The 23,061-nt window shown below is 38.8% G+C and overlaps 1 protein-coding gene across 3 annotated transcripts in view; it reads right to left on the reverse strand.

The window, feature by feature from the left end:
* TMEM164 (transmembrane protein 164) overlaps positions 1–23,061 on the reverse strand; it is a 34,639-nt gene that overhangs the window by 5,770 nt on the left and 5,808 nt on the right. For all 3 annotated transcript variants that reach the window (XM_064713308.1, XM_064713307.1, XM_064713309.1), the window contains 4 exons: positions 16,186–16,235; positions 14,613–14,679; positions 8,774–8,852; positions 39–139 (listed from right to left, as the gene is read on the reverse strand). In XM_064713308.1, the coding sequence (XP_064569378.1) occupies positions 39–139; positions 8,774–8,852; positions 14,613–14,679; positions 16,186–16,235 (297 nt within the window). The remainder of the gene's footprint in view (positions 1–38; positions 140–8,773; positions 8,853–14,612; positions 14,680–16,185; positions 16,236–23,061) is intronic.

The following is a 23,061-nucleotide window of genomic DNA, read 5'->3' on the forward strand; positions in this document are numbered from 1 at the left end:
CTTGCAGACTATCCATTTATTAACCTGGCTTTACTTACCAGTCCCAGGATCTGCAGGATGCTAAAATGATACACAAACATGAACCCCGTGGATAAAAGAGCCCACCAGAAATTGCAGAGCGGTTCAGGGGTGTAGATACCTTGAGGAGAAAGGAAAATATTCATGTTCACTGCACTGCTGTGCCCAGCACACTCCCAATGCATAATCCTCTCTCTCCTGCATGGCAGGACATCTGCTTGAGCTGATAACCTCCTCAATGCCATTAGAGTAATTAATATCTGAGAGCTTTATTTCTTACCTGAAGATCCTGATCAGCTTCTTCCCTCCTCCTTGTCCAGCAGTGAGATGCACAATATGTTACCTCACTAAATCTATTTTTCACCATCAATGATTTTTATTTCATTCTTCCTTCTACCACTATTACTTCGACCAGAAGTAATAAATGCCATAAAACTTTTTAAAAATCAGGTTATTTATACTTAAACACCTGCTTCTTGCAGGGATTATGATTTTAGCATGCACAGAACTGACTTAGGCAGCAGCAGGTCCTGCACAGCCTTTATTAGAGCACAGCTTAATTGTCATTTCCTAATTTTATGGTTAACAACTATTAAAAAGGAACTTGCACCAATAGTGCCAAGGAACAGAAAAGCTGTATCAGGTGGTCAATCCATTAATGACAGGCTGTGCTTCTAAATGAAAGCTGCTGTGGGGATATTTTCAGATATACACTACAAACAGTTTTTTAATCAGTAGATATCACAGATACTGTAAAATACTTTTTCCCTTCAAATGAAGCAGTAGATATATTATTCCAACCTTTCTCTATTATTCCAACCCTCTCAAAACCAGGCTGTACTGACAAAACACAATGTTCCCTGATCTAGAATGTACCAAGGGAATCAGATTTAATAAAAGTACTCATAGATACAAGACTATCTTGGGAATTAAATATTCAAATTTCATATGGTAAGAAGAAAACCAGTTTACAGAGTTCTCTAGACTCTTACTAGCAGACATGAAAATTGCACTGTAAGATATGTGGGAAAATATTATTTTGCTTATGACTTTAATAACAGCCTCAGAACACCAAGGAAAGATGCACAATGTCATGCTGTTTGGCTGCTGTAAGAGTTTCAGAGGATTATAAAAATACACTGGCAATTTTTATCTGCCTTTATCTGCTCTCTGATCCATTAGATATTATTAAATACTGGAACATGTATCCAGTACTCAAAGGACAGCTTAGAGCACAGAGTGCAATACTGATACTGGCCTTGGCTGGCCAGCACACTCAGTAATTACCAGGAAGCAATGAAACCCTTCAGCATGCACTGCACTGCTGGGAACTTCAATAACTCCACATGCAGAGCAGCTACCACAGCTGCTAGCAAATCTTTATTTATCTCCATCATATTTATATTGATGGAGATATATTATAATTATTATTATAATATATATTTGTATATAATACATAATATACATTATAATTACATTATACGAAATACATTATACATTATTTTATATAAAATAAAATATTATATATATTTTATATTATATTTTATATTATATATATTTTATATTATATTATATTATACTATATTATATTATATTATATTATATTATACTATATTATATTATACTATATTATATTATATTATATTATATTATATTATATTATATATATTTTATATTATATTTTATATTATATATATTTTATATTATATTTTATATATTATATATATAATATATATCTCCATTATATATATAAAATATATAATATATATATCTCCATAATATTTATCTCCATCACCCTGGGGAGATAAATACAAGTAACTGCTGTGACCACATCACTGTTTAATGCTGCATCCCAGCTCAGGTTTAAGGTCTCTAGAGCAATGCTTCCTCAAGCTCTGTGGCCCTTTCAAAATTATTTTCTGTATAGTTTCCTTCCATAATTTGTACCCATCATGCCAGTTCAAATAGATTTTGCAGTAGCTACCTGAAATAAGTTCAATTAAATAGCATTTGGTGAGTGCTACAGATTCAAAAGCACCTACAAGCTGTTGTCTAAAAGTGCACATCCACTCCCAAGAACACTTGGGGAGCCCATGGCACATTTGGGCACAGGAGCTACTTGGAATGCACAGGGCAGCTTTGGGAAGCACAGTGGGAAGGTGAACAGCAAGTAAAACCAAAGGGAAAAGAGAACTCTACAGGAATCACTTTGAGTTCTGCAGGTAAAGGGAAAAAATTCCCAACAGTAATTCCTGGGATGCACTGGCAAGTGTGAGCTGAGCTGGCACCCTATTTAGGAAACAGTACAGAAGTCTTGACTTAGACAGCAATGATATTCATTGAACTCCATGGCCTGCACACATCAGACAGGTGACACCACCTTGAATATGGTTTTTCATTACAGAGAGGAGAGGAGCAGGAGGAATGAGCCTTGGTGTCAGAGTGCAGCAGATCATGGCTCTATTTCTGGCTGCACCAACTTTAGGTGACCTGGTCAAGCTTTACAGAAACTCTTTGTACTCCCTCCTCTGCTGTAAGGAAAACACTGCTTGACTTGCAAAATTTATTTATATTGTCCTTGCAGTTTTAGGTGCGTGTTTAACCTAGATACAAAACACAACATGAAATTTAAATAAGGTATCAAAGCAGCTCCTGGGAACTGGCTGAGCAGTGCTGAACCAAATTAGGTTTCTGTTGGCAGGTGCCTGTGTTATTTCAAAGTATTTGACAAAGCCTGGTGAGTCTAAAGGGGTGAGCAGCCAGGAAAGCTAAAATACAGACACCTCCACATCCAGGTGACTTACAGGGCAGGTAGGGTATAAATGCCAACACAGACAAGTGACCCCAGCTATAAAATGAGACTGGAGGGAGACAGCAGTCATTAGGAGACTCAGGAAATTGCACAAGATGACAACACAGATCCATGGCACAATCTGGCTTTGAACCCAGGCTTCTCATGTCCAGCTTCAGTCTGATCAGGGAATGGGATTTCAGAGGTCCCTTAGCAGAGCTGTTCAGGTTCCCCCAGCAAGGAATTTCCCTCTGCTACATCCTTGCTCTGTTGCAAGATTAAAAAAAATACATCAGCAACTTTTGTTCTCGACAGATTTTTGGTCTTGCTTCCTACTAAAAATATCCCTCCTTATTAGACTTTGGAATCCTGAAAATAATGGTGTGATTTTCAGCAGTGGCACTATTTGGACATCAAAGGACAAAAAGGAAACACTGAGCTCCACACAAAAACATTTTGGAGCACTCTAGATTCCACAGTGTGCTTTGGGAAACTCATTTTAAATTCATACCTGGGATATTTTCTGTACATTTCTCATTATATAAATACCCACTATAGATTTTATTACTGTACAGCCCTGCTATTCAATGGATTGCTGTTTAATGGAGCAGTGTGGTCTGTTTTCCATAGTACAGTCTGTTAAAAGAAAAACACAAACAGGAAAATTGAGAGCCAGCTGAGTGGCTGTTTGAAGGGCCTCTGTTGGCTTTGGCAAAAGCTTCTTGCTGCTTGCATAGGAAATCAATTTCAATGGGTGGGAGCAGAGAGTTTCACTCTGTTTATGAGGGATCATGGGCAGTTCTTATACATGAAGCACTTACAGAAATGTAGTCCAAGTGCCAGTCTGGCACTGATCTCATTCCCAAAAACACTCACTGCCCAGACAGCTGAGGCCATGCCCAGCTGGGGCCATCCAGGTAGGCTGCATGTTTGCTCCTGTGTTGAAATTTAAATCAGTTTAAATCACACTTCATTACTTCAGTAGCATTGATGTGAAGGATTCCGTATAGACTGAACAGAGTTTTGGGTTCTTCATCTGCTTCTAAACAAGACTTTGTTGACATTGAATATTTTTTGCTATCTAGGAAATGGAAGCGTGGCTTTAAAAAACCAAAGATCAACAAAGAGATGGCATTTTTACACTGTTCCCTCCCCACAATGTGCTTGTTCAAATGTTCTTATGAACTATTATTTTCATTTAAAATTCTCAATACACAGGCTTCTGAAAATTTGAACCCAGCTTAATAGAAAGCAATACTCCTTTTGTGTTTCTGTGAAAACATAATGCAGGAGAAAATTACTCCTCTGTTTGAATTAGAGAATTAGAATCTAAATATAGTACCAATTTTTAATTTAGTAGGGTTTAAAATAATCTCTTTAATGTCTTGCTTTCATTCCCACTACATTTGATAGAGCTTTATGAGTTTTCCAGTGCTGCACACTCTCTTTCAGTTGTCTTACAATTATAAGTAGACCTGCTTAATCCAAAACTCAGAGCAACTATTACAATTCTTTCATTTTCAAGCTTACAAAAATGTGTGGGCAAGTTTATTTTCCTTTTATCAGAGGGTACATTTATGTCTAATACAGGGCATTCAGCAGGTAGAGAAATCTGGAATGGAACATGGAATTGCTGGAGGCAGAGTAGGGAAAAAACATGCAAGAGTCTATAGGCATCTAAGTAATTCAGTTTCAGCAAAAGAGCTGTATCACACATTATCAAGTATTTCAATAAAGATCAAAATGGACTAGATTTATGACAGCCTAAGTATATCAAAATATGAAGTGATACTTCTCCTGGATTACTACTAAAGGTATATAATAAAGCCTGCTTGATAACTCCTTTAGAAAGCTAAGGAAAGAATTAGCTAAAGGCAGGGAAGTGCCACAAAGTGTAAAAGCAACTGACAGAGGGTGCAACAGCTAAAAAAAAGGTCTTTAAATATGGTCCTAACAGCCAATGGAAAACACAACTTGAGTGTTTTAATTGCACTTTCTTAATTTACAACCAAAGGAAAAATGATCCTTTCATGTGTACTTGGTATCTGTGTGCTGCATCTGCCAAGCCCAGGCCGTGCTGAGGTCAGGAGCGCTCCCTGCTCTGAGGGAGCTGCCGAGCACAGCAGGGACATCCTCCGTGAGAAGGGAGAAAAGGAAAATAAAATCAACAGCTTCAACTGGCTGTGTGACAATGCCACTGAGCTTCTCTTCTGGTGCCACCTTTGAGAACAGATCAACAAAGAAAAGGGCTTTGGGACTTCAGTCAGACACCAGCTCTTCTCTGTTATATACAGCACTTGCCTGAGAAGAAAATTCTGCTCCTATTGCCAGCACACAACTCATTTATTTAGAGCCAAATCCGCCCTTCAGACACACGGGGGCAGCGCACAGGGCTGCCAGGCCCTCACAAGGCCATCACGGCCCGGCCGGGCCCGGCTCGGCTCACCGAGGGCATTTCCTGCGGCCCGCACCGGGAGCTCCCTCACGGCGCCGGGCACAGCGCCGCCTGCCGGCCGTGCTGCGCAGCGCAGCCCGCTGACACCAGCGCCGGGCCTGCCCGCAGCTGCCGGACAGACCGGCCCGACAGAACCCCTACCCGCAGCTGCCGGACAGACCTGCAGGACAGACAGGCCCGACAGACCTGCCCCCAGCTGCGGGACGGACCGCCCGACGGACCGGCCCGACAGACCCCCTGCCCGACAGACTCTCAGCATCACTCCCTGCAGCCACAGAATCCCAAACACCTCAACAGCAACAGCCTCTTCTACCTACTGGAGTTTACTAACTCAAATAAATAACACTGGGGATATCAAAACACAGGGCAGATTATCTCCTGAGCTCTAGGGAGCTGCTACAAATTCACTCTTATTTCAGTCTGCTGTGGAATAATGTAATTTAGAATATCATTTGATCACTGCACTAAGGAAATAACAATTCCACCTTGATTAACTTTCAATATGATTTGATGTTCTGAAATAAGGTGCACACCTGACCTTGTCAAATCCATTGCAGAACCTAACCAAACAAGCTTAAGACAGTCAGAAACAAGAGCCATCATCATCAGTCTCTAAACCTGAAGTAGTGCAAGCTAGATTTCTTTTTGTTATCTTAAGAATACACAGTTTAAGAACTTAGCTGTCCTGACCCCACTGAAGGTCTCTCACTTTTTAAGGACAAGAGAAAACAGTGACCTGCCAGGTCTGGTTCAAATGCTCCAGCAGTTTCTGGAATGCTGTGTCCTGCTCAGATGCATACTGCAATGTTGGGAGGCAGGTGACACAAGGTGAGATTCATCCAGTGAAATACAAGTGCCAACTACAGATACACTTTATGTAAGAACTGACTTGGGGTAGGAATCTTGTGTGCTGGCTTGCTACATCCACACTACATCTATTTTGCATGAGAGCCTCTTAGTGCTGCCAAGAAAGATGAGCCACGGTGTAAAAGCATTTAATTTGTCTAGCCTGGCATGCATGCTATGTATACATGCATATATGCACTTAGGAAGAAAATATATTAAGAAAGGGAAGTATGGAAATTTATATTCCCTCAGTACAGAGAGGAGTGAGAGGGAAGAGGAGTTTTTAATCCCCAAAAGGGATCCATGTCCTTCAGCTCCAGTGAGTTCCCTGTGCAACACTGAATGCTGAGCTCCAAACTCCTCTCTCATCCACGTGCTGCTGAGTGTGGCAAAGCCCCCCTCTTACAGGGTCAGGAAGGACATGAAGGTTGCCAGTGCAGCATGACCAGTCTGCACCACTGTAATAAGCAGCAGGAAAAGACAGAAAATAAATTACTACAGCCCTTGCTTACTGTCACCAGTTTCCTTTCAAAGAGGAAACACTTCAGCAGGCAGTTGGATGTGTGTGCATGGCTGGTGCAATATCTCAAGTATTGCAAGCAAACTTGAGGGTGCAGTTCTCTATAGCCTGAGCCTGAAATCCACTCTGCTTCAGGTGTTCTGCTCACCCAATCTTTGAGAAACATTTGGATCCTATCAAGGTCACCAGTAATTTAGTCAGATTCTCAATAAAACTGAAGTAGTCTATTTTTCCAAATACAATCCGTTCCTTTTCATTTTTTTCAATCTTCTACCCTTCGATTACTTCTCTCAATCATAATCTACAGATTCACTGATGGAAATTTCTATTTACAATACTGAAATCAAGCTTCATGCTGATCAATGTCAGTGATGAAAAAGCAATTTTCACAAGATACAGAACTCATGACAAAGGCCTGTGTGACCTACTCAGAAGGTACTTAAACAGAGGTGCTAGTGAAATTACAGAATTAACATTAACAAATATTTTAGGCTACATATTTTTTCCACCAAAAATGATCCATTATGTCACCTGTGGCAGAAGTTCATGGGTGTTTTGTTAATTACAGCCAGTCAGGTGACGAGGAGCCAAGTGGATAAGAAATGGAGCAGTTTTTAGTTAAAGAGCCCAGAGCAATCTCAATTGACAGGTTCAGCCAACAAAGTTCTTTCAGCAATTCCACTGCCATCACGTGAACGTTAGATGGCAGCAAATACCTGTACATAAGCACAGGGCAGGGGTTCAGGACACTGAGCCAGGGTGACAAGTGTCCAACATCAAACCCTTCACACTGCAAATCCAGTTCTTGTCAGTCCCAGGTCCTGAAGAACCCTGAGAACCTCTACTGCAAAACAAACAAAAAGCCAAACCACCAAAAGTGTTCTTAAAAGAACACATCAAGCATCATCCAAGGCCAAGACTTTTTAAAGCAAAGGACTGTCTTAAAGTGACCTCAGATGGGAACTCCAAGGCCACCAAGTGATTTATTGACATCACAAGAGCTTGTTCACTCCATGGCTGCTGACGTTTTCTGCCCCCTGCTCCTCACCCTCCTCCTGCAAAGATTATGAGTTTGTGTAACTCCTACAACTACCCTGCACTTTGGCATTATTTGCCAGAATTTTAGGCTATCAAGGGTGGATTAAAATTAAAACATGGACAGCATATTTCCCTGATAAAAAAAAAAGAAACAGAATCATCTTTTTAAGTACAAGACTTCACTTTTCCTTTGAATAACTTTTCTTAATTTCACTCAGCAGGTCACAGTGCAATCAGTGCAACACAAAGGTTACAGTGAAATAGGGTGAAGGATTTTGTGACCACTGGTATAAAACACAATGGATTCAGCAGGAAGGAAGAGCCTGACTGCATCCCATTGCTTGACATCACATCCTCAGGGCTTTCATTAAAGGCTACTGAACATGTGGACACAAATGATCATATTTCATTTCCTGGATGGAGCAATCCAGCTCTGCCAGAAAATGCAGCTAGAGGCATGTCAGCACTAGAGGGGGGCAGAGCACCACGCCAGCTGAATGTACAGTGCATTCCCTTTGAGAATCCACAGCTGGAAAAATCACTGGCCAGGGGAACAATTTAGGATTCCCAGACTTACTGAGCTGTTATGGCACAAGTGAATGCAAGACAGCAATATTGTTGGAAGAGATAAGCAATCTAGTTCATTTCAGTGATACATGTCACCACATTCCACTGGAGCTTCAGAATTTCTGGGATTTATCTAACTAGACAACTAATTTTTTTTTAGCTTATTTTGAGTTCAGTAATTCTTAAGAGACATCCAAGAAGGTAAAAATCTTACAAATACATCCCACCAACAACTGAGAATATTGCAAGATGGCAGAGATGCTGCTCAAGAAGACAATGCACATTGTACAAATACATTCTAAATACTCCTTCAGGCAAAAGAAATGACCATTTTTAAAATTTTTTGTTTAGTGCCTGACACAACCCATTACCTGGGTTAAAACTCCAACATTAGAACACTAGAACATCAGGAACTATAAATTAAAACCAGAGAAAATTGGTTTAAAAAGTGTAAGAATAAAACTGTTGTTATGCAGTAAGCACAGTGTTTTCATTCCCTAGGACCAGTTCAATCCACAGGGAGTAAATGCCTACCTACCTCCTTTGTGCAGCAGATAGATGGGCACAACATAGAGCATCACATGCTGGATGTAATAAATCTCTGTTTCAAATGGAAGCTGTGGAATAAGGAAAATATTTGTAAGTATTTTTCATCATTAACAACCAAGGTCCAAGGAACAATTCTCTTTCCAACCCATGACAATGCTTTCAGTTCAGTTATTTTATCACCTATGTATAATAACAAACATTAATGGTCAGTGCCATGAAAGTGCAGCTGACTGTGCCCATTCCATCCCCCTTAACACAAACACTGCACTTCCAGCAGGTAATTCCCAAAATTAGCCAGAAGCACAACAAAGGAGGAGTAACATAAGGGTGCTCTTTCCCTTTCTTTGCTAGCATGAATTACCAATAACAATGCAAACCACTTAAATAATTAAATCAGAAATTATGCACACCCCCACAGCATAGAAGTATTTTTAGAAAGAGAAGATACTTGCCACCTTGTGAGAGAATTCCATAAATGAGGTCTTTTATATATAAAAGTATGTAAATATATATATAAAAGTAATGTAAGAGGCGGCCTGTGCAAAAAAATCAGAAGACCTGATTTAAAGCAACCCACATGCATGTACAGAACTGCTAAGCTTGACCAAATATAAATTAAAATATAAAATGACCAGTCATTTATTGGTTTTAAAGACAAGCTGCAAATTATGTTTAAGCAAGTTACCACTTAATAGTAAATCAGGTATTTCTCACCAGCTGCCAACTTTTGGGAAATTACAATTAGCAATTTGTGTGTTTATTTGAATGAGTGCAACTTCTCTTCTAAGAAGTCAGACACCTAAAATAATACTAAAAATAACTTCAACCATATCTCAGTGTTTGAGCCTCCTAATCCAGACCCAACTATTTCTAGCTCTTTATCACTTAGAAAAGGGGATGCACTGTATTTGAAAGTTACTCCCATCTATAAGTACCTTAGCCTATATCTATTTATTACACTAAAGCAGCACATTTAAAACTGAACAGTAGTAGAAAACACTCAAAAATTCAGAATTCAGCTTTTTCCTGCATCTGACTTACAGAGCTGAAAAGCCACACTGTTGCATTATTTTTCTGAATTGAAAATTGGACAATACCACAAGTATGAAATGTCATGGGAATAATGAAAAACCTTGGTTCAAATGCAGACTCATTCTGTCATTTTCCAGCCAGAAGAATTCAGACAGGACCTACCACTGTGGCTTGTGTGTTGGGAAGCAGGGAGTGGGGAGAAAAGCCTTCCTTTTCTGTGACTCTTCTGAGACACTGAAGTCACAGCCTTGAAACTGAAACATTACAGAAATTTCTACATCAACAGAAGAGAGGTTGAAAGAGAGTTTGATTTTCTTGCTAACCAATCTAACAGTTGGTAAATTACAGTGATCTTTTCAACTACAGTTCTTGTATCCTATTTTGAACGTAGAAGATTCTAAAACAACAACTGGATTTTGCTAGTCCTGGCATTCACCCACTGGACACTGTTTGTGTCCTGATGGCACCCTCCAAGGTGCTCAGCCAGCTGAACCAGCCCTCCCGTACAATCTGTTGGGTTATTTCATTCCAAGTATTCTGTACTAAAACAAACACAAACAAGGTAACTATGCAAAAGCAAGAACTTCATGAAAATTGTGGGGTTTCCTAAATCTGAACCTTTCCTACTGTCCTTCAACAAGACAGAGAGCAAAGTGAGGGAATTAAAATTACTTGAGATGGGGCTAAAGCAGCAATCCTAACTGGAGAAAAAACTGTACCTCTCCCACTTCAGAAACAATTGCTGCTGATATAAACACCACAACATGAGGCACTCACTCCTGCCAAGGAGCATTCTCCATTTATCTGTGGTGTCAAAAGGGCTTCCACAGCCGTGGAGTTGTGAGGATCTGTTACACAAACACTGTGCTGGGACACTCCTGAGAACAGAGTAACAGTTGTTATGCTGCACTAGTGCTGACAGTATTTTTTTGTGTGTAAAACAAAACATCTTTTTCCCACTGTAAAAGAAGGCTTGTTCTGAAGCCTGGCTGATTCTGCAAGTGCATTTCCTGCTGTAGAGCTGCAGAGTTGCTGTACAACCAAGCACTTAAGTTGTACAGCCAGGCTACAACAAACACAAAAAGCAAGCTGCACTGAGCAACTAACTCACCTGCATCTTGTGCCTTGTCTATAAACAGTTTTATCAATAAAAGCATAAGAACCTCTCACATGTGAGGAGAAACTGGAAATGAAGACAAGGCACAAGGGATCGCCCATCAATCAAGGATTTCAAGAATCTCTTTGTGAAAACAAGTAAGACTTCATGTTCTAACTTAAACCAGCTACTGCCCAAAGAGCACAATGAGATCTTTCCATGCACTGAATTCAGCTTTAGAAAAATCTCTTCAAGGCAGCAGTTGAGTGGAGCTCAGAAGTCAGATATTTTGAGTTCACCCCAAGAGAGTATGGACATATTACTGATTTAGATTAAACACTCAGACACAGCAGCTGGTTTTCAGTAGGCCCACGGGTTGACACTTTGCTCTGGTTTCTGACAATAGCACTCCACTCTCTGTTAATTATTTATACCCTGGCTCAAGCACTGCACTGTGCAAGAGCACCTCCTCCATCATTCTCTACAAAGACTGCAGACTGTGGCAGAAAAGGAATAGAAGGGACTCAGCTCTCAGATTCTGGTCTTTCCTGTAGGACACCCAGAACAGCCTAAAAAACACCAAACTGTACCGTACCAGCCACCTTCTTAGACATTATCAGTAAATGACACACTCATACCATTTTCATGCACACAGCATGTACATGTGCCCAAATATGCACAAACTTTGGCTTTATCACCTCCCAGCCACCATCTCTCAACAGCCCCCACTGCTCCTGTTGTTTTCCCTGTGCCAATCAGATTAAGCCAGTTTAGAGATGACAATGTGCTACCAAACCTATTCCATTCTGCTGTGCAGGCACAGCCATTACAGGCCAACCATCGAGTGCAGTGAATTATTCCAACAATCAGCAGCAATACAGCAGCCAATGATTGGAGCATACACAGAATATACTCAAAGTCCTGCTCAGACTGTGACTCTACTCCTAACACAGGTTTAGAATGTGAATCTCTCAGGCCAAATAGTTCTAATAATAGAATACAGCAGCTTCTGGAAACATTAAAACTGCACCATCTCAGCCATGTGAGCTGATACCCATGTATCCAACATTTTTGGGACATGTCCTGTTTTTTACTTTATCTATATGAACATTTTCAGGACATCAGCTTGCAAAAAATCCCCACTTTGAAACCAGTGGAAAGACATTCTTTAAAATTTGAGTAATACAACATGAAAGCTCCAGCAGACCCAGTTACTGTCCAAACAGTCTGATTTTTTGTGGCAGTCAAATGAATTTACATGCACAGTGAGGTTATCAGGACCTACACTGTGTGCCACAGAATATAAATACAGAGTAAAAAGAAATCTTTCTACTCCTGTGTATCCTCTTATGCCTTGCTGGATCCCTTTTGGGAGCTTAACAAGCCAATTCCCTCAGCATCTTCTTTATTTCTGAAGGGACAAGAAGAACTCACAAAAGCACTGACTGGACAAGAAACAGTTTTATCTTTTTATCCAATGTCTATCCCAAAGCACAGAGTTTAATTTCATCAGCACATGGTAAATAAGGTAGCAAAGAACTGCAATATTTGGGTGCCAAACAAATACAAGTGGGTGCATCTGTTGCCTAAGTCTGTTAACTGTTGGCACCTCAACCTCATGCCAAGGCAGGAAAATGTTTTCTTGGAAAAAACAGAATAGACTGACCTCACCTTTCAGACTACATTTTTTGAACACCATCCCAAGTGCCTGTTATAGTCCAACAAGATTTTTAACTGCATTGTTTAGCATAGTCTGACTGAAAGATTAAAATAACAGAAGGTAGAAACTTTCTACTGTAGTTCCAGTGAATATGTCAACTCTCCATTGTCACTGGCAATATACTATTATTTTAAAAGAATTTTGAAATTACTGAGGTTCTAAAAAAACAACAAAAAAATTAAGAGATGCATTACAAGAAAATGGAAACCATGAAATTATGCCAGAAGCTTCCACTTCAGGATAACTGAACAGTGAAGCATATTTACAAAAAGACATTTGCATTTCATTAAGTAATGTAATTGCTATCAAAAACACATGACCCTAACAGTCTCTGCCACAAAATGTAAGAGGTGTTCTGGAAATTACTTTGAACAAATTAACACAACCCAAATCCTGATACCCACTAAAGCATCCATCATCTGCTGAAGCAATGATTGTCTCTCATTCTGAATGACTGAATCAAAAGTTTTTCACTTAGGTGTTAAAAAACCAGAGCAGCCAGCTTAGAAAAAAATTGAGGTTTTTTATTTTTTTAATTCCTACTAGGTTTTAGGAGACATCTCCTGTTTTGGGACAATGTTGGTGTTAAAACCACAGTGAGAGCTGTGGAGCAGAATGTGTGTCTGCCATGAGAGAGTCTGATCAAGGCAGTGCTGAACAACATCACCCACATGTCCTGTGCCAGAAGAAACATGGAAAAGTGAAAAGCCTGGCAAGCAGCAGTTAGGCCAAAAATATCTTAAGTTGTAATTATTCCAAAAATATTTACTTTTGGACAGTATCTTTTGGCTACTCTGTTCCAAATTACAGGAACAGTTTTATAAGTAGTCTGTATCTTTCTTGTTTAATCACCACTGCCCTAATATAAATGAGACCTGTGATAATGGCAGAGAAAATACAAGCTGATAATTTATTAAACACTTCAACATTTTTTCTTTAGGTTACCCAGACCAATGTTGTCATGCCTAAGATTATATATACTTAAAAACTAGATGGCTTTAAATATAAAATAAGAGTTTTCCTTATCAGGAAAAGAACATTTGCTTTATTAATTTGTTGCCTCTTCAATGGTATCAAGTTTTAATAAAATGTAATTGCAAACTGCACATAAGCATAAGTTTATACTCCATCTTATTTAGACAGTCAAGACTTGCAAGTGGAGATCCACCAACAAAATCTGAAATGGAGTCTGAAGCCCACAACCATTTTGGTAATAATATTAATTTACCCTTTATTATGGATGTAGTTTGCTTAAATATAAAGTACTCATATCTGTCTTAAAACAGACTTTAAAATAGCTGCAACAACAGATTTTTGCAGATAAATCATATGAAAAAAATTAGAAGTATCTAGTCATACATAGGTATACACCCCCTCTACATATGCATGGAGAACAGCTCTTAAAATAATCCTCAAAACTACTTCATTCAACTCACACTCAAAACAGCTTTTTTTTACCTTTAAATCTCAAAGGGTTTAAGAATCTCACTAGGAACACCAACAGGCTAATTTTTTGCCCAGGAGACTGAAGTTTTACAGCAGATTTGAAAACTTGTATGGGAAAAAAAAAAATCTGCTGTGCCTAATCTTGGGGGAGAGGGAATGACAGCCAGCAACAACATTTGGCATTTTCCAGGCCTGAGGAATCTTACATTTACAGAGCTTGAAATGTCTGAAACTGAATTTTGACCACAGGCCACAAGGGTAACCTGTGAAAGGCTCTTTCAAAGCCATCACATTTTCCCTCCATGAGTGGCTCGAATGGAGCTAACACTCAATACAGCAGTGCTGTCTTCTCAGACCACGTTATAAACATCCCAAAATCCAAGATTGCTATTTTGGCTCCACTGTAATGACCAGGAGTCTACAGCCTGGTTAAATGAACTTTAAAAGGCCCAGCAAAGCAAACATCTGACATCTCTCCAAAGATAACCTTTTAGAAAGGAATCAAAAGGAGAAGGAAACCCACAGCACACTCACCAGGCGTGTATTAACAACAGGAAACAGCAATGCTAAGAGGGCCCCATTCAGCATATGCATCTGCAACCTTAGAAAAGAGATGAGATATTATTTTCACACATGGAAATAAAATGAAATAATATTATTTTCATGTCTTTTATGTTGTATCTCTTCAATAAAAGAGCAAGACACTTAAAAAATTATTTAGGCTTGAATTTTAATTAAGTCACTGTTAAATGCAATAAAACTGGACAAAACTCTATCTTTAAATACACACTTAAAGAATTTCCTAAAGTAGGACTGCTTTGTATAATGAGCTTTGGATTCCTAGAAAGCCTGGGCTGCCCATAATCCTGTTCATGATGCAAGCTGCTAAATAGTCGGAATTCTGCTGTTCACTTGTCTTGCAGAGCTTAATATAGCATCTCTGATAAAGGGTTTTACTCCTCTTTAATGCTGTGCATGCACAGCTTCAAAGAAGCTTTAAGAATTTGAAAGAAGTTCCTTAAATAAAATAATTACATTTACCAAAATGCAACAGCAAGTCCTAAGCAAAGCATAATGCAGGAAAGTATTATACTCCATAATTTGTACAGCTTTCAGCCATCTTTCTTCTGAACTACTGTTGGATCACAGGAACAGAAAATTGGTATCAGAACTGTTTCAGTTTATTTACATCAGACACAAACTAAAGAATAAACTGTCTCCCACCACTGTCTTTCAAACTCCTAGGAATTTAAAAGTAACTTGAGGGAGGAAAAGGTACTACAATTTTAAAATAGATTTTCAAATATAATTTATATGCTGTCAGGGTGTTAGAAAATAGATATACTCATTCTGAAAAACAACAAATATTGTGCCCTTTGCTTTACAACTGGTCTTTAGCAAAGACTTCCTGGACAGCAGACATACTTTTCACACTCTCCAAGACAGAAATGCTAATACAGAGTCTTTTTCAGCATAATCCCTGCAGAAATAAGGAACAGCAGGGAAAAGCTGCAGGAGGACTGTCTAAGGCATTCCCCCAGCACCATTTTTGCCTAGACTAAGCCAAGGGAGAGCAGAGTTTAATGCCACAATGGCAGCTTCAGCCAGTGCCCAGGAAATCCCTGACCCTCCCCTCAGCACCCTGCTGCACCCTGGGCTCTGCTGCTGCAGGAGTCAGTAACAACAGGCAGGCTTTTAGAAAAGACTGCACAGATCTGAGAAATACCCAATCAAGCCAGAGAGAATTTGCTTTTTCTATTTAACTTCACCTATCCAAAATTTTGAAATCAGACCCAGACTGCCTGCACAGCTTCCAGCAAGGCCCAGTTACAATTTCTACTGAGGATGGTAAAATTGCACAAATTATAGTAGTTCATACATTAATCTGCATTAATCCACTGTTACTGAGCTAATTCCTGTTTATCAGCAAGGCCAATCCCACCAACACAAAAGAAGTAAGGATAAGGGACCCAACACCCTGATTTAAGCCCTGACCCTTCTCAAAGTGTCATTTTTCAATCCAGCCAATATGCCTTCATATTTTATAAATTAACTTCTAAAATGCATTGTATAAGTGGACAGAAATACAGTAAGGAAGAGGTAATACCTGAAGAGAATCATTGCAGTCCGACATGGGGGACAGGCAAGAAGAAAAATCTGAAACGTTAGAAACAAATTTAAATTAATGACAGTGACCTCTTTTAGAATCCATTTTCTAAATCTTTCCTACTCAGTTCTGTATGTCACAAATAATTTCTTGCCAGAAGACATGTTTTACAGCCAAGCTGGAAAGGATTTAAAGTCTTTAACAAATAAAAGGTTTCCCACTACTTATATAAAAAAGATTTAAACAGTAGGAGCAGCACTGAGGGTTCAGCTTCTGACAGTGCCTGTGAAACCAGTCAAATTCTAGCCAGTTATTATTGGCATTCTAAAAGGTCTCTCATGAACCAGATTACTGTATCACAAATCAGTTGAGGTCCTTGCTGTGCTAAATATCAGCATTTACAACATCACCATTGTCCTTCCCTTCACCAGTGCCAAAACCTCACACAGTAACTTCATATAAACAAGTCTTGCTCTAGATATGAGGACATTACTACATAAAGATTCAGTAATAAAAATTCTTTTTTTTTTATGTTGCCCACTACTGCAAAAAAGAAACTCTGGTTTACTGTTCAGTATTTCAGCAAAATATGGATCTCAGTTTTTACTGCTGTTCCTAAAATAAACTCACAATACCTTATTTCACTGACAACCAACAAAACAGATTATCACTGAACTGAATGCGAACACTGGAGAGTATGTCTGCTTTGTGATATCAGATTGGACAATTCACCAAATGTGTTTCTTTCAAGCATTGCAGGGTTAGGAGGAGGCCTCCAATGGATACTGAAATGAATCACTACCAGACCATGCACTTGCAGCAATAGAAGAAATGTTCAAATTTGGATCATCCTACTGAGCCCTTTCATACACAAGGGGCCTCCTGTCATTACTATACAAATCAATGTACACATTCCAAATATTTTATTGGCAGGTCAAGTTCCCAATAGACAGACATCTGGTATGTGCCATTCAAGTCTCAACAACAGCTTAGAACACAGCACACACTCAAATTGTTTTTCCCAAGTCATACAACACTCTAACAAAGGCAGAGTAAGAGAGGCAGCAATTAAATTTAATGGAATCTACCTCAAGACATTTTCTCAGTGAATACTGTTAAAATCCAATCAGTTTCTCTGAAGTCTTGCATTTAAAAAGCAAGCAATTTCAACTCATTAGGGCAGGTTGAGGAGGAAGAGAACACAACAGGTTCATGATTAGAATCACTAATGGATGTTTTCCTGTGCTAAGGGAAACAAAGAAGAAAAAAGTACATGCCAGAAAAATCTTATGAGAGCTCTGTATATCACCTTGCATGCAAGACCAGTACAGCTTCTGGGAAAAGTATCTAACACTCATTATGCTGCATTATTCCATTGTTGCATATTTTGGAATAAACTTTGTTTACTAATTAAAGTTCCTTGAATTGTGGACTATATATTCCCCTCTTTGGGGACCATAAATAACTTGTACAGCTCTTCTGTGAAAAGTATTTTCTCACATGCAACCTGTGTGCAGAGTCAAACTTCTTAAACTCTTCATGTTGTATGTTAGCAAACAGAGATATGATATCCAGAGACTCATCAGTTCATCTGGAGTTTTAAATTTGATTATTTTATCATTTACTTCAATTCAGAAATCTGACAGGAGATTTATGTTACTGTTGAAGCATGGTTAATACTTCCATGAAATAAATTCTGCTCTTCCAAGGGAGAATTCAATTTCTTTTTATCTCCTACATATTAAAAAAGAACAAAACCAAAAAAAAAAAAATTAAAAAATCTCAACCCTATAAATTTATTTTCTTCTCTGTATGCACAAAATAAACAAACAATAAATATGTCTCAATGCCATTAGACCCTTCTTTTTCTAACACCCTGCAGAGTACTCCAACTACTGCATGGTAGAGCAGAAGCTGCAGTCTGAGTCTGAGCACTGCCTGAGTCCAGCACTGAGGACTAAAACAGCTCCCATTTAAAAGGATGGCAGTGTTACAAGGACTGAGATGGACACACCAATTTAAATCACTTCACTGCCATGGAGACAGGCAAAGAAGAGAACACGAATCACAGCTGATTATTTTTACTTCAACTCCACTGAAAGAAACAGTTTCAGACCCTGATAAGGGGAAAACCAAATATTTAACTTTTTTAAGCATGAAAATCCCTCTTTTAAAGGGATCTTTCAGAAAACAAGCCTGGCTTCCATTTTTCAAGGCAACAGAGAGATCATTACCAGAATTTTTATGCTAAAAGTTTAGGATCATGGAAGATATTTTCAAATGCTTCAGCTTTAGCAGCTTAATATCAACACTTTCTCTCTACATATGTAGATACTTGCCATGATAAACAAATCTCAACTTCTTAAAGGGAAATTTGAAAGGACACTCTTACATCTGATTTTTCAAAGATCTGTATAAAAAGTGTCATTACTCAGCTCAGAGTATCAGCAGTCTTCAATACACAGTTCACAGCAGACAAGCCCATAAGAACAAAAGAACTAGCCCAAAATAGACAAAATTAGCTATTTTGGATGGGAAAAATTAACTACAAAATATACATTGTCTGATAGGGTGGATTATGAGCATAGTTCTGACCACTGCCTTTCCCTTCCCACGCTCAAAAAAAAAAGTTACAGAACATTTTCCACCCAGAGATTAATATCTGTAAAAGACTGAGGCTAATGGGTGCAAGAGAAGGAGGAAGTACAAAATCATGTGTGGCACTCAGGAAATGCAAAGATAAGAAGTCCTAGATGGGGACAATACTGAGAGTCAGGATGGCTGAAGAAGCAGAAGCACAGGACCAGAAGATTCTACAACTGTTCTCAGGCAGTAAATTGCAGAGAATCTCCTCACTCTGGTTAATCCACAGAAGTTCACTTCAACCTTGAGGACCCAGATGAAAACGAAAATTCAGAAATTCTGTCACTATACTTTGCAAGACTATAAGTACAATCATCCATCCCCTTGGGAAATGTTTCTGGCATGAAGAAGTGCATTTTAGAGTTTGCAGTGGGTAAGTGCACCAGTTTAAAAAGGTGGAAAAAAGTGCACAAACCATCAAACATAGCTGGTTTCCTATTTTACATTTAACTGTACTGCTAGATTGAAAAATAATAAATAAAAAAATAAAAATCATATCTGTGGTTTGACAAGTTCAGACTGCTAAATCTGGGAAAAAAGATACCAAAAGATGTTACATTCTACTTGCTAAATAGGAGCACGTTGAATGTATTTAACATTTTAGCTAAAACCACTGCTGCCTCAGTGCAGCTGTCAGACAGGTTCAGGGATTCATCTGTTCTCTGTTAATCTGGTGCCAAGGACACTCATGATTCAAAGCAAGACTGCTGACAGAGCATTAAGAAATACTACAATAAAAGCAGTTTATGTGTCACATAAAGCAGATTCTGGAAGGAGCTGCCTGTCCCAGGTTCCATCCCCAGCTTCCCAGTTCTGCCCAGGGATGGAACCTGAATCCATCCTCTACAATCTAATGTACATGATCCATGTCCACTGGGACATTCTAGGTTAGCCTCCCCTTCCACAGGCTTAGTTTGTTTAATCAGCAAACCCATCTTCACCTTCTTCCCTTTTAGAGTCTTAGGTGAAAGATTTCTAGACTTGTCATAGTTCAGGAATAATTATTAACACGTCTCAGGTCCTTCTATGAGTGCATTGGCATTAGCTATCACACCCTAGGAACTGAGCTCACTGAAGTTACACCTCACTAGAGGTCACTGAAGTTACTTTTCCTTTTTCTCTAACTACTATCTGCACCAGCCCTTCACCAGTAGTGGGTTACTTCATTCCCCATTCTTAAATCAGTGCTTGAACAAAACCTGACAATTAAAAACATATCTGAGATAAAAGAATAAAGAGGATGAATAAAAAAAAAAAAACAACAATTCTAATTCAAATTTCTTAAGAAAATTCTATTTAAACTGAATTTAGATTAACTTGCATATCTCTCTGTCAGTGACACATGATTCACAAGAAGATTGTCACATGCATATTCACTTTTATTAGTTTTCCCCCTGAAAAGGATGTTTTGTATTGGTTTTCTACAAAAGCAAAATCATTGAAGAAAAGCCCTGCTCTATTCTGCCCTGAGTCATAAACACCTTTTCTTGTCACAGTTGGAAATTGCTCATTTTGTAGGATTTTACAGCAGAAATTTTTACTCTTTAAAAACACAAGCCAGGAAGTAACCAATAGCCAACTTTTACTACAGCCAACTCTTACCAATGAAATAGTACCACAATCCACAAAAAGCTACAGCATACAACACTGTATTCCTGATCATTTAAGTTGGCATTTCACTAACCAACAAAGTATTACAATACAAACCTTTAAATTTGCTTGACACTAATTACTTGGCCATCTGAATAAACAAACCCTCAGCACTTCAATGAAAGCCCTGAGTTAGTGCCACCAGAAACATGAGAGCCATCACACTCTGCAGGTTTCACATTCCTGGCACAGGATTTGTTCCTGGTGAGCACTGCCAGGGTTCCAAGTGCTGCAGGGGATGTGGCTGGTGTAAAACCCCTCCAGAAAAACCCCACAGCTGGGACTGCCAACACTGCCAGCAAACAAGGGCTCTGAGACTGCAAACCATGAGATGAAGGACATCCCAGTCCCTGGAATTTCAGGTGTCCAGTGTGGTTACTGCTGCTGTTTTCATTCACCACTCCACTGAAATCCTATGAGATGTAGGATTTCTTTTTTGCCTGTTTCAGGCAGCTACTCATGAAATATCAGTTTAAGTTACCAGCAAACAACCTACATGATGAGTGAAACTGCCAAATAGGATAAAAAAATCATCCTAAAAATATATTGCAGCCAACAGCAATACATCATAACACTGGAGAGTACACTGAAATTCTGTTCTGGAAAAAAACTCTTAACAGAAGAAGAAAAAAGAAACAGAAAGAGGCCTTTATCTCCCTAATATCTTGTTCAAACTACACATGTCACACTTTGAATGATATTTGCTTAAAACCTGTGATGATCTCATCAAAACAAACCAATATCTGGTTACCTAATCATTCATCTCGTGGCCTTTAGATGATAACACTCAGTGTAAATATTTGGGGTCAGACAAAGGTAAGCTTTTTCATCCACAGTTTTGGATAATGCAGTTCCTCCTCCTGCTTAGAGAGCAAGATATCCGTTGTCAGCTCCCCACTTTTTATGTTCTTTTCTCCTAAGAATATTCAGAATAAATGAGAGAATTACCTAAGAATGCATTACAGCCTGAAGAACATCAGTATTTCCAAATTCTAGCAACTTCAAAACAAAGGCTTAACTCCAGTTCTTGAACTAGAATATCCACTACACCATGACGTGTTCCTGTGGTCCCTGGCACCTGCACTAAAACTTAGGATAAAGCATCACTGGCCAAATCTTGTTTAAATTAAAAAGGCTGGTCCATAATCACTTCAAACAAAGAAAACTGAATCACAGCCTTAGGACACATTTGCTAGCCTCTTTATACTAAACAAAAAATTACTTTTATTTCTGGCTAAGAAACCCTGATTTGCCTCATACTAATGTTTTCCCATTTCTCTGCTATATGCTGGGATTCACTAAAAGTAAACACAATGGTGAAACAAAGCATAAACAGTGTTAAAGCTATCACAGAAAAGCTTTTCCTCAGTCCTATATGTAATTATTCCAATAATTGCAGTATCAGTAAAAGCCTCTAAACTGCAGTTGATTCTGTTTTTTAAACACAACAAAATCATTGCTTATAATTAAACTAATTAAGATGAAAGTGCCAATTAAGAAAAAACCTGCCAGTTCTGGGAACCAGGGGCAGCTTAAGCTATCCAAGCATGTCCTGGTGCTCTGAAGGCCAGACCAGTGGTTCCCTGCAGACTGGGGGTACAGGAGCTGACGGATTCTCCCTGAGCTGTCACTCCCTGCCTGTGTCCCTGAGGCTGCTCCCACCCTCCTGCAAGGAAAATGCACTCCTTTGCAAGAAATGAGCCTTGCCACCAAGAAACACTGGTGCTGTCAGTGCTTTAATTCTTCTTCATCTGCCCTTTCTCACCACACACCAGCATGAATTTCCTCTCTAGCCATCAGCTGTAAGAAAAAGCATCACAAGTTAACTTGCAGCTGGAAAAAGAAAAAAGAAGGACTTATGTTCAAAAGAAAGTCTCTGTTCATAGACTTACACTTTGAAAAATGCACATATTTTCATAAGAAATTGTGTCCCTTTAAGTTTAATTCAAGGTTTTGAAGAGCCAGAATATAAAAAAAATATATACACTTTAACGGATTCTTCCAAATATTACAAAGCACATAGGAACCATGTATGCAAATTAAAAGGGGGGGAAAGGGAGTAAGTAAGTAATTACCTAGATATATTTTGCTACATATTCCCAAATGATGCAGAATTCAGTCAAGCTATGTTTATTATGTAATTTCTGAAAACAGCCCATTGTTTCAGAAAACAGCAACATCTTTTGCAGAGGACAGAAAGGATCCAGGTCTCTAAAGAAACCAGAACTGGAAATAATGAACACAGAATTTAGTATTTACTGAGCTGCAGATGCACTTAGCACTCACTTTATTTATGCAAACATCAGACCAAAATCACCAGGTGAAACCTATCCTTCTTTCCACCTATTGCTTCCCTTTTACATTTACTTTTCTTTGCCTAAAAAAAAATCACCAAAGCAATAGCCCAGCAAAACAGATGTTACCTACAAACACACTTTTCTTTATTCCAAACAAATGTCAGTCCTTAACTGGCTGAAGTGGATTAATTCAGTGAAGAACTGGATGAGAATTACAATAACTAACTAGCTGAAATTCACCATTGAGAAATTATTTTTGCAAAACTGTTTCTAGAATAAAATAGAA

The sequence above is a fragment of the Zonotrichia leucophrys genome, chromosome 4A, assembly GCF_028769735.1.
Source record: "Zonotrichia leucophrys gambelii isolate GWCS_2022_RI chromosome 4A, RI_Zleu_2.0, whole genome shotgun sequence".
Classification (NCBI taxonomy): domain Eukaryota; kingdom Metazoa; phylum Chordata; class Aves; order Passeriformes; family Passerellidae; genus Zonotrichia; species Zonotrichia leucophrys.